The sequence below is a fragment of the Peromyscus maniculatus genome, chromosome 3, assembly GCF_049852395.1.
Source record: "Peromyscus maniculatus bairdii isolate BWxNUB_F1_BW_parent chromosome 3, HU_Pman_BW_mat_3.1, whole genome shotgun sequence".
Lineage (NCBI taxonomy): Eukaryota > Metazoa > Chordata > Mammalia > Rodentia > Cricetidae > Peromyscus > Peromyscus maniculatus.
The window spans coordinates 71,471,697-71,483,789 of NC_134854.1; the positions used below are offsets into that span (position 1 = coordinate 71,471,697).

General features: G+C 48.0%; 1 protein-coding gene across 2 annotated transcripts in view; it reads right to left on the reverse strand.

Annotated features, from left to right (window-relative positions):
• Nucleotides 1–2,012: 2,012 nt before the first annotated feature.
• Hycc1 (hyccin PI4KA lipid kinase complex subunit 1) overlaps nt 2,013–12,093 on the reverse strand; it is an 88,293-nt gene continuing 78,212 nt past the window's right edge. For both annotated transcript variants that reach the window (XM_042273306.2, XM_076566741.1), the window contains exon 11: nt 2,013–2,280. In XM_042273306.2, coding sequence (XP_042129240.2) covers nt 2,159–2,280 — 122 coding nt within the window. In that variant the 3' untranslated portion in view covers nt 2,013–2,158. The remainder of the gene's footprint in view (nt 2,281–12,093) is intronic.

Sequence of the window (12,093 nt, forward strand, 5' to 3'; positions counted from 1 at the left end):
GTTTTCCAAGAAAGGAAGGAAGGGAAAGGAAAGCGTGGCTGCTGAAGAATCAGGCAATTAAAAGAGCGGCAGGACACTAGGAAAGAGGCCCTGAAGGCGCCCTCCAGATCAGCTGTACCCCACACATCACAGGCTCAAGGTGACAAAGTGTCTGTTGTTGTTGGGTTTGTTTTATTTGTTTCTGTGGAGGGGATGGAGACAAGGTTTCACTATGTAGTCCAGGCTGGCCCAGAACTCACTATATAGGCTGGCCTCACATTCATAGCAAGTCTCCTCATCCGAATGCCACTGAGTGATCAGATCAGAAGTGTATGCCAATGTGCCTGGCTCAAGGGTATGAAAGCTTGGACTTGTATGTAAGGCTATGCTGAGGAAAGAGCTCTGGGGAGCCCTGGTCGCACTTGGACCCCTCCTTACCCCATTCAGCCATCCAGGCACACAGGGACCCTGCAGACACTGCCCCAAGCGGGCCAACTACTGTTCATGCTAATGGCAGAACTTGGCATCCAGTTGCTGCTGGGTTTATGGTCATGGAGGCTTCTATCCGATTTAAAAGGAAGCCCTAAGAGGCAGCGTGTGGCTGGGTCAGGAGCCCTTGAGAAGTGACAGATGAAGTAGAAGTCACAGTGTTACCCTTAGAGGCCCAGAAAGTGGACTATCTTCCAGGCAAAGACCGAATGTGAGGCTAGCTGGGGAACTGCCCACATGATCTTGCACCCCCATCATGCCCCTGTGCCCAGTGTCAGGCCAAGGAGGGTTTAACACCTGTTCCATCCAGTTCCAACCTGTCTCTCCTTTCTACGCCCCACTTCCGTTTTAGAAGGGGGATGCTTGCTTTGTGCTGCAGTACATTACGAGTACATAACTTTCTTTTTTTATTTCACAGCTGTCGAGGCTGAGGACCCTCTGAACTCGGGCTTTTGAACAGTGTTGGAACCACCAAGGCTCTGGGGACTCTTGGAGTCAGACAGAATGTATTTTGCATTGAATGATGGACAGGAGCAACCCTTTGAGGGGCCAGGGAGTAACGATATGGCTTAAGGAAATGGCTTGTGCATCAGGCTGACACAGGCAGATTACGGTGATTAACCTTGAGAGTCAACTTGATTGACCTGCAAAGGGCCTGGGAGGTCAGAAAAGCACAACTTTGGGTACTTCTGCGAGTTTCAAGAGAGAATAAACTAGTGTGAGAGATTCACCCTACATGGGAGCAAAACCGTCTCCTAGGCAAGGGCCCAGGTGGAGTGAGAAGGAGAAGCCCTGCCGGCCCAGGTGTCGGTCTGCTTCCTGGCCACAGTGACATGGGTTGCTTGGCTCTGCCATGCTCTCCCCAACGTGATGGACTGAGCACTCCAAAGCTGCGAACTTATCATTTTCTCCAGGAAGTTGTCTCTGTCAGGCATTTTGTTACAAGTTTACAAGACCCATTCTTAGAAATAGCAGAGCGATGGACCAACATAGGTGTAAGTTTCTTTCTTCCTAATTTTCAGGCGGGATCGGCCTTTGTTGAAATTTAGTTGTGTTTCAGGTACTTATATATAAATGCTAACCCCCCCACCCCACAATCTTTCCAGATGGAGAAGCAAAAGTTACAGAGCCGTGAATGCCATGCCCACAGTCCTGGGGTGGGACCAACCTGTACTGAAAACTTGGGTGGTCCCTGAGATTTCACACCGGATTCCAAGTCACTGCATGCTAAAAGCCTTCCTTATAGTTTAGTGATCTGTGTGATTCTTACACCCTATGTGGCTCTCAGCCTTTCCTAGTTTTTTCCCCCTTACATAAACCTTATTTTGCCCCTGGGAGTGAGGCAAACAATCTTGAGGTTTTAGAAGCATTGTTTCCAGACAGAAACTGTTCCTACTTGAGCTGCTGAAAAGCACTCATGGCTGCCTGGCTGTTTGTCATAACTCCATTTCCCCTCTCTTAAAGCTCCCAGACCACGCTGTTTTTCTAGACTACAACTTACAAAACCTGGTAGAGGTCACAGACGGCGCTGAACACCAGCAAGGTGAGGAAGCCGTTTTTATTACCATTTCCTCCTGCTGTGCACACTGAGAGACCCAGCTGGGTGAGCCCCGAGGTTTATATTAATGCAAAATGAAAAGAGTCCAAGTTCTTCAAATCTGGCAATTCTCAGAGCTGTCATCTTGCCTTTCTATATTTTAGAAACAGACTTCTGGACGCTATGATCATATTTAAATCGGCTTTGCAAATTCCAGCAGGAGATTGTGTCCGAATCGATGCTGGCCCGACTCTGCCGGCTCCCTTTGCTTCCTCCTAGCCAAAAGACAAGTCATTTTTACAATCACAACATTGCTTTTAAAGCCGTTTAAGCATTCAACATACAGCTAGCTGGGTTCCTTGGGAATCACGGCACCAAAGGGAAAGGACAGGCAGACGGGGCCAGGCAGCATGAGACTCTAACAGGACCAAAACGAAGGAGCAAGGCATGCTTGAATGGGCGGCTGCGATTCTGGCTGCTTTAGAGACTTGAGTTATTTCTCAGCTAACCTTGGCTAATGCCCATCACAGAGCTGTTGAAGTCAGCATGTGGCAGCTGGTGGCACAAAGCCCTTTCCTGGGGCATCAGGCAGCAAGGACAGCATCCCAGAGCTGTTCAGCAGCTGCAAGCCCAGGGAGAGAAGTAGACCTCGAATCCAGTTTCCTTACAGTCTCCCACCTTGTCCAGGTTTCTGTGCCTTAGAGTCGTCTTTTACGCAGTTTTCTGTGGTTATTCCAAGAAACAACAGGAACCAAAGGGGAGTGGGGGGGGGGCGAGGAGGGGAGGGGAAGGGAGGAGAGGGGAGGGCCAGAAAGAGAGGAGAGAGTGGAGAGGAGGTCTACTGGACATTTCCCAACAAAGAAAAAGGCCTTACCCTTTCTGTCTGTTTTTTAATTTTTCTTTTTCCAAAGGAGAATCTTCTCTAACAGGCTGGGAGCTCCGAGTATAAATCTACTCCCTATTAGCTCTGAACTCTGTCTGGGCAATGCCTCACTTCTGTAAGCCACACGTATTTAATCAATACTTATCAAGCTTGCGTCTGCCAAGCGGTTTGCTAAAGGATGGAGACCTAAGATACTTTATGCGCTGAATTCTCGCCAGAGAGAAACGAGACACCTGATAAAAAGGCCTCTGTTATGGTGGATGGCAGCAAGTGCTGTCAAATGGAAGGCCTCAGAGGCAAGGGAAGAGAACGAGAAGGAAGGCTTCGGCTCAGTTTGGTTGGAAAGGCAAAGCTCTCGAGGAGAGGAGGTTCAGTCAGACACCACGTGAGGAAAGAGAGCTGTGTCTGAGGGAGGAACAGCAACCGCAGTGTTCAAGACGAGAACAAGCCTGGCTTGTCCCGTGGAGACGAGACAGTACGGCGGGCGTGGCCCAAGTATAGAGGCAGGGTAGCTCATGTCAGCTATGTCTACAGGGCCGTGTCCTGTTGGCCGTGCGGGTCTTCAGAGCATGTCAAAGCCAGGGAACAATGGAAGAGTTTTGCATTTGTTTGTTTATGTTTAGTGTGTGTGTGTGACCTATGTGCAGGTGTCTAAGGAGGCCAAGAGCTGGAGTTCCAGGTGGTCATGAGCCACCCAACATGGGTGCTGGGAAATGAACTCTTCTGGAGGAACGACAAGCTATAGTAAACACCGAGCCGTCTCTCCAGCCCCAGACAAGGGAGAATTTTAGCAGAGGGATTGCATGGCGCCTCTGTGAAGCTGGATACAATGACCGAAGTGGCTTGCTCGGTCCAGCAAGGACTCTGGGAGCATGTTCACGCTCGTGGTAGTTATTTGGAGGTGATTCTCCTGCCCTGGGGTAGGTCAGCCCTCGTCTTTGCCATTCTCATTGCCCAAGGTGACACAGCGGAAGTAAAGGTTGTTGAGGGAAAGCTGGTCAAGAAGATGAAATCTCTGACCTTGGTGGAGACCAAAGTAAACATAATAAACTCACCTGGGTGGGCCAGTTACCTGGCCAAGGGACTGAAAGGACCAAGCAGACGCCATAATGGGCTGCTCAGTCTTCTCTCAGAGATCAGGCCTCAATTTCTTCCCTTTATTTTTTATAATTTATTTATTTTTATTTTATGTGCATTGGTATTCTGCCTGTATGCATGTCTGTGTGGGGCTGTCAGGTCTTGTAGTTACAGATAGTTGTTAGCTGCCATGTGGGTGCTGGGAATTAAACTCATGACCTCTGGAAGAGCAGTCAGTGCTCTTAACCACTGAGCCATCTCTCCAGTCCCCAGGCCTCAATTTCAATTTCCTGAGGCTTGAACAAGCAGTTTCTGGGAGGGCCATGAACAAAAGACATAGTCCTTGCAGTAGCTCCCTTTCTGCACATACTCTGACCACTCAAGGTTCAGCCAGTTGTTTACTGTCTGGGACCCCTCACCAACTTAGAGCTACGTGCATGGGTCAATGTGAACGTGCAAGGTCAGCCAGCCTCCATGGCAGCTCAAGGACAGAGCCTGGGACTTGTCCAGGCCTGCCCAAAAATGGTAACTGTAACCCCCAACCACTAAATCCAAAGGTTACACATCCTCACCCAATCAATCATATGATGCAAAGGCTTGTACCAACCTGCTTGCGGTTTTTCCCTTTAAAAATCCCTCACCCTGAGAGCTCAGGGCTGACCTCCTCCACCCGCTATGTCGGGGTGTTGGACACCGACCAAGCTCAGGCTTGCTTGTTATCAATAAACCCCTGTCTGTGTGTTCTGCATCGGATATCGACTCTGTGGTGATCTTGCTCGGAGATCTCGAGACACCGGCACAACAGGACTACCCATCAGGAAGGCAGTCTCATTTTAAGCCTCAGTAAAGAGACAGGCGTGATACTTATTCCTTCCAGGAGATACTGAACCCTTCTTCCTTCCCAGCATTCCCATCCCCAGTGCAGTCACAAGCTGCCATGAGGTTCTGTTGGCTCAGCCCACCTTTCTGAGCCTTGGCTTAGAAAGAAGTAAAATTTTCCTTCTGATGATGGCCAGAAGCTAAGTGTGCTTTTCCTTTGGGCTCCTTCACTCCTTCTCTAAAGGCCCCACTGCTTCATGTGGGTGCTGGTCTGCCCTGTGGTTGGCCTCCGAGTCAGCATAACTCAAAAACCATGTTGGTTTGTGGATTGTTTTTGGTTTTTTTTTTGTCCTTCTCTTCTCCAGGCACCCCCTGGGATTGACAACTTGGCTTGCCTGGAGTTTTTCTTTTAAACTCTAATAATAAAGTGTCACTTTGGAGTAAGCTTTGGCTTGGCTTGACTTTCAAACTTTCTCTGCCTCTTCATTCTTTAGTCAGTAGAGAAAAGGAGCCTGTCCCTGCATCCCACCGTGTGGTAAAAGGATTCCAAATGCTTCTCACTCACCTCCAGACATGTCCTCAAGGGCCCCAGAGCATCCTTGCATAAAGAAGGCTGTCTGGTCAAGAATGCAGAGAATGCACTGACTACAGTGTACCCAACTGTAACCCTAATACTTGGGAGACCCAGACAAGAGGACTGCCAGTCGGAGGCCTTCGTGGGCTACATTAGTCAATTCCAGGCCAGCCTGGAATGACGTAGGAAAACCTCATCTCAAACAAACAAAGGGCAAAGCAACAAAATGTGCCACGTGTGCTGTGAAGACGGTTATCCCGTAGCTGTAACTCCTGCCATTGACAAAGAAGCAGCGTGGCAGGACTGCCTCAGCACTGCCTCCAGGGGCATCTCTGACAACGCCCGCCCGGAGCAGGATGGGGGTGGTGCTGGTACTTAGCGGTTGAGATCTGGGGGTGCTAGAGGAGGTAGTCCTACACAGCGTATAAACTGAGGGCATGGCCGCTCCACAGCATGGTTAAGTGGAAGGTTTTTACTATAGATAGCAGGGAGAGGATGGCCAGAGGCATCTGGGAGAGTTTAGAGCAGACTGAATATGGCCAGCAGAGAGAGGGGGAGGAGATGGGGGAAAGATTGGGGGGAGGGAGGGAGGGAGTCAAGAGAGGACAAAAGAGAGAGACCAAGAGAGCTCATAGTCAAAATAGCAGGGTTATAAGGAGAAATGAGCAGCTGGGGGGAGGGGGAGGGAAGCCCATGAACTGGAGTTTAGGGAAGGGGAGGGCCAGGATGCCAGCATGTGCTTTGAAATGTGTAAGAGATCCCTTGTGATCCCGAAGGAGCCTGGAGTATGAGGGAGCGTTTTTGGTATGTTACTGGACACCACAGATAGCCATTTGTCCCTTCTGCGGTGATCAAGAGAAATGGCTCCTTTGGTAGAGGAACTGGCTTCACAACTTCCTGAGGAATGCCAGCTTTGTCTAATTGCTGGGATTTGGGGAAATGGAGTTTCCTTTGGATCTGACACACAATAAATGATTTTCCACTCCAGCTTCCCATGTCATCCCTCTGGGAAGCACACAGGTGGCCGGAAGTCCTGCACAGAGTCCAGCCTGGGCTCTGGAGGGAACGGTATTGAGTTCCAGACCCAACCCTGACAGTGAAAGGGCGGGGGCCTGAGACATTCACTGTAGCCGTTATTCTTGTCTTAGCTTCTTTACCCATAGAGCGGGAAACTCTCTCACCAGCTCCTTGGAAGGCTATGGATATTCATTAAGATGTGTACTGTGCATGCTTTTATTACATTGTAAATCATGAGGCTAAACAGCCTACCCCTCTCCACACACGAGCTGTTAACAAGATAAAAAATGCAGTCTATGCCCCAGGGAATTTATAATTCAATCAGCAGAATTAAAGAGCTCCAAGCCTTTATTAGATCACAAAGTAGGAAATATGCTTTCAAAATTATAGGGCTGTTTTCATAGGCCAAACATTTTATATTTAATTAAATTCGCTAATGTCAAATCTTTTTTTTTTTTTCTGGCAAAGGATATTTTCCAAAGCCTATCCATTCTATACTGAAATGCATTAACACAAAGATATCTACAACACTACTTGGTTTTTAGGTCCCATTCTTACTTCCTTTTATTATTTTGTTTTTGTTGAGAATACTACCATTTCTTATATAGCAAATTAGTTTCTTTGAGAAAAAAATCTGATCTGCTAAAATAAAACTGAACCAATTCCTCACAAAATATCATGGAAAAACATTTCTAGGTTTATTTATCTTATTGTATGGATATGATTGTATGCATGTATATATGTGTACCAAGTGCATGCGTGATGCCTGAGGGAGTCTGGAGGAGGTGTGACATCCCCTGGAACTGGAGTTACACATGGTTGTGGGCTGCCATGTGGGTGCTGGGAACCAAACCTGGGTCCCCAGCAAGAACAGCAAGTGCTCTAGCCCCCCAATTTCACTTTATTCACAGGGAAATAACGGTGTCTGGGTAGATGTCTCAGGCAGTAACGGCTTGCTGGGCAAGCGTGAGGCCCTGTGCTGAGGCCCTGTGCTCACACCCCCAGCTCTCATGTCAAAGGTGGATGTGGTAGCACATGTCAGGACCCCCAGTGCTGAGAGGCTGAGGCAGGGAGATACCCAGGTCTTGCAGGAAAACCCATCTAGTTAAAGTGGTGAGCTATGAGTCCAGTAAAGCCAAGCCCAGAAATAGGCCACACATACAGACAATTAAATTTTTTTTTTTTTTTAAATCCCAAGCCACTTAAAAGTTAGTAGGTAAAGTAACTTTTTTGTTGGTTTGTTTTTTGAGACAGGGTTTTTCTGTATAGCCCTGGAACTCATGCTGTAGACCAGGCTGGCCTTGAACTCATAGAGATCTGCCTGCCTCTGCCTCTCCAGTGCTGGGATTAAAGGCATATGCCACTACCACTTGACTTTTTTTTTTTTTTTTTTTTTTTTTTTTTTTTTTTTTTTTTTTTTTTTTTGGTTTTTAGAGACAGGGTTTTTCTGTGTAGCTTTGGAGCCTGTCCTGGATCTCACTCTGTAGCCCAGGCTGGCCTCGAACTCACAGAGATCCACCTGCCTCTGCCTACCAAGTGCTGGGATTAAAGGTGTGTGCCACCACCGCCTGGCCACCACCTGACTTTAAAGTAACCTTTCTAAGAGATGGTTCAGGTTATTTATAGGGGGAAACTAATCACTGACTTCCCAAATCATCTACAAAACTAAGTTGAATTATATACAACAGACAACTGTAAAATCTTAAACTGTAAAACTCCTAGAAAAAAACATAGTTACCTCAGAATAAATTTTAGAGAAGAATGCAAAAATATGGAAAGTAAATGGGAAAAATATGATGTCATATTTTTAGCAGGAAAAGGCCAGTCAGCATGTAAGGACTGAAAGATATTCAGTGCAATGGCCATGAGGCACAGATCCAAACTGTTAGAATTCCTAGCCACTCCCCCAGCTACATGATCACGGGCATGCACTGTCCAGTAGCCAGGCAAGATGCTTAGTCATCCTAGGGCCTTATGTCCTACTTAATCAGTGCGCTGCGTGATCACGTCATCTGCATGCAGCGTGGTCACACAATCTATGCGCATGTGTGATGTAGCTACATAAGCCCATATGCACATGTGCAGGGGTGGGAGTGGGGGAGGGAGGACACCTTTAAAAGTGGGTTCCACTTCTTCCTCCCCCCTCTTCCTGCACGATCATTCCATAGGCCTATGCACACCCCTTCTATTCCCTTCCTTTAATAAACTCTTACAGTGGGTTTTGTTGTGCCTCGTGGCTTCTCTCGCATGGTAAACAGCGCCGCTTACTACATAACACAAACCACAGCAAGATCCCACTCCCAATCTGCTGGGGCGGCAAGAGCAGAAAAGTCAGGGCCGGCAAGTCAGCGAGCAGGGGGAGGAGCGGCCGTGGTGGCACCGAGGCCAGCGCAGAGTGGCGCGCACACTGGAGGCCAGGCTGGGACTCCCCAGGAGGAAAGGCACAGTGTCACCACAGAGATCAGCAGTTCACTCCCGGGCACACACTAAGGACAAACGAAGTGCACATCCATGTAAAACACGCAACACAGAAACGCTCATAGCATCTGTGGCTGCCCCCAAATGCAAACAACTCAAAGCGGACACACGCGTGATCAAGAACATGTGATTTCTTGACATCAAACACGATAGGACGAGGAAACATGCATAACCGATCCAGGGTGAAGCTACATGCAACTGAAATGAAGAGGGTTACGGAGAACACTTTGAAAATGTCGGACAAAAAGGAAAAAACAAAACAAAACTGGACAATGTAGATGAACTGACCAAAATCCTGGTAAACCACAATTTACGGAAACTGACAGAAGACACAGCATATCCAAGTGCCGGTATCACAGTTCAAAGAATTGCATGTTCTGTCTGCTGTCCCACAGAGCAAGCTCAAGGCCACGTGGTTTCAATGGTGAATTCGCCAATCAAGGGATGAAGAACATTGATTGCCTGTGAAAATTTTCAGGAAGCAAAGGAAGACATACCAATCCTTAGTATTTGAGAGCCTGTAATGCTTGCAGATTTCGAGACAGGGGTTCTCCGTGTTGCTCTGGCTGTCCTGGAACTCACTTTTTAGACCAGGCTGGCCTTGAACTCACAGAGATCCTCCTGCCTCTGCCTCCTGAGTGCTGGGATTATAGGCGTACACCACCACTCCTCGCCTTCTTGCAGATTCTTACAAAGGCATCCATCACATGGTGACATCCTCAACAAGCTTCCACTTTCTCTCTCGGGGGAGAGTTTGCACTGTGGGAAAGCATTTTTATGTCATGACTGGACAGAAGGAGAGAGCCAGACTGACTGATGGCACAGACACTAGGAACCACATTTTTGCAATGTTTTTGTTGCTGTTGTTGTTGGTTTTTTGTTTGTTTGTTTGTTTTTGTTTTGAGACAGGGTTTCTCTGTGTAGCTTTGGTGCCTGTCCTGGATCTCGCTCTGTAGACCAGGCTGGCCTCGAACTCACAGAGATCTGCCTGGCTCAGCCTCCCAAGTGCTGGAATTAAAGGCGTCTAATAGACTTTTAAAAAATATTTATTTTCATTTCATTTGCATTGGTGTTTTGCCTGCATTGGTGTTTTGCCTGCATGTATGTCGGAGGCATTAGATCCCCTGGAACTGGAGTTTCAGACAGTTGTGAGCTGTCACGTGGCTGCCGGGAGTTGTGCCTGGGTCCTTTGGAAAAGCGGTCAGTGCTCTTAAACCACTGAACCATCTCTCCAGTCCCTAGGCTTTTAAATCTAGATGTAGACAGCTATAAAAATACCATGAACATAATATTAAAGCTGACAAAACAAAATAAACAACACAGTAAGGCCAGGAAGATAAAATGTATAAAAACTGTCCCATCTAAAGGAAAGGTCGTCATTACCACCTTAAATTTCTGCTTTTACGTGCTTATTTCTGAAAAGTGAAGGGAAAGAGCCCACTGCAGATTCAGGTGAAAAACGCCTCATTTTATTTTATTTAAATTTATTTTAACTTTATTTTATATGCATTGGTATGAAGGTGTCAGATTCTGGAGATCTGAACTTACAGACAGTTGTGAGCTGCCCTGTGGGTGCTGGGAATTGAACCCGGGTCCTCTGGAAGAGCAGCCAGTGCTCTTAACCATTGAGCCATCTCTCCAGTCCCAAAAGCCTCATTTTAAAAAGCAGTTTTGTCGCCATCTTTACCTTGTTCTCTTCTCATCCTCGCTTACTCATTTTGTTTGCTTCCGTTGAGGCAGGGATTCATACACCGCCTACTCTGGCCTCAGCTCAGCGTCTTCCTTCCTCCGGTTCCAAAGTGAGAAACCACAGGTGGACGTGGTCTTGATTAGGGTTCTTACTGCTGTGAAGAGACACCGTGACCACAGCAACTCTTACAAAGGAAACATTTAACCAGGGCTGGCTCACAGGTTCAGAGGTTTAGTCCATTATCATCATGGTGGGAAGCATGGCGGCGCACAGGCAGATGTGGTGATGGAGAGCATCTGAGAGTTCTACATCTGGATTTCTGGATCCAAAGGCAGCAGGAAGAGAAAGGAGGCACTGGGCCTGGCTTGAGCATTTGAAACCTCAAAGTATATATACATATATACAGAGAGAGGGTCTCATGTAGCCCAGGCTAGCCTTGACCTCACTATGTAGCTGAGGCTGACCTTGAACTCCTGATCCTCCTCCCTCCACCTCCATAATATCGGGATTCCAGGCATTTGACGAGCACTGGGCTGTTTATTTTGTTTTGTTTGTAACAGTCTTGCTATGTACCTCATAGCCTATGGCCTCAAATTTGGAATCCTCCTGTCTTAGTCTCCTGAGTGCTAGGCTTATAGGAATGTACCCTGACTCCCGGCTCTAGAGTTTTCCAGCAACTCCCACTTCCATTATTTCCTCACTTTAAGAAATACTCCTTGGTTAGATTTTTTGGCCTGGCGCTGGTGTGACACACCCAGCCTCCTGTTCCAGCTCACAGTACAACTAGGTTGAGTCTTCAAAATCCTCCTTCTTCAAATCCACCGCCACCCCCCATTTTGGTTGAGGGAAACACCACAGCGAGAGAGCCTCAAGACCAACCTGTGTGGAGGGAAACAATTATGCAGACGCCATTGCCCAGTCCATCTGCTAACTCCATGCGTGCCTTTGAACTACGTCTTCTCTCGGTGGCATTCTTCCCTTCCCATTTGTCAGTGTCCCCGCCCTTCCCACCTCCCCACCGCTTCCCCAGCTTCTACTACACCACACTCCCGCCAGTCAGAACCTTTGGACTCGGGTGTGAAGAGTTAATGAATCACCTCCAGAGAAAGGGCAGGGCCTTGTCCTTAGCTCCTGAAAGGCGATCCCTAAGCCATAGACCGCGTGGTTTACAGTGGGGCCTTGGATCACACAGCTTACCCTCCAGACATGCTAGGGGCTAAAGGTCAGCTGCGTGGGCAGTCAACCATAGCTACGCAACTGACTTCGACGAAAACTGTGTGCGCAGTTGGATGAGCTGCTTGGCAACTCATCTTGTCTTACACCACCACCAGGAGGGGTCAGCAGTGTGCCGAGTCCACCCCCAGAAGACCGGAGGCTTCACAGGGACTCCTGGACTCTGCACCCTGCATCCCTTCCACGGGCTGGATGTTAGTGGATACTTGTGCTGGAATAAAAACCACTACTGCCAGTATGAAGCGCTTCCTGGGAGTACCTCGGGTCCTAGCGAATCACTGAACCTGAAGTTGGTCTTGGCCTCTCTCTGACGGTGA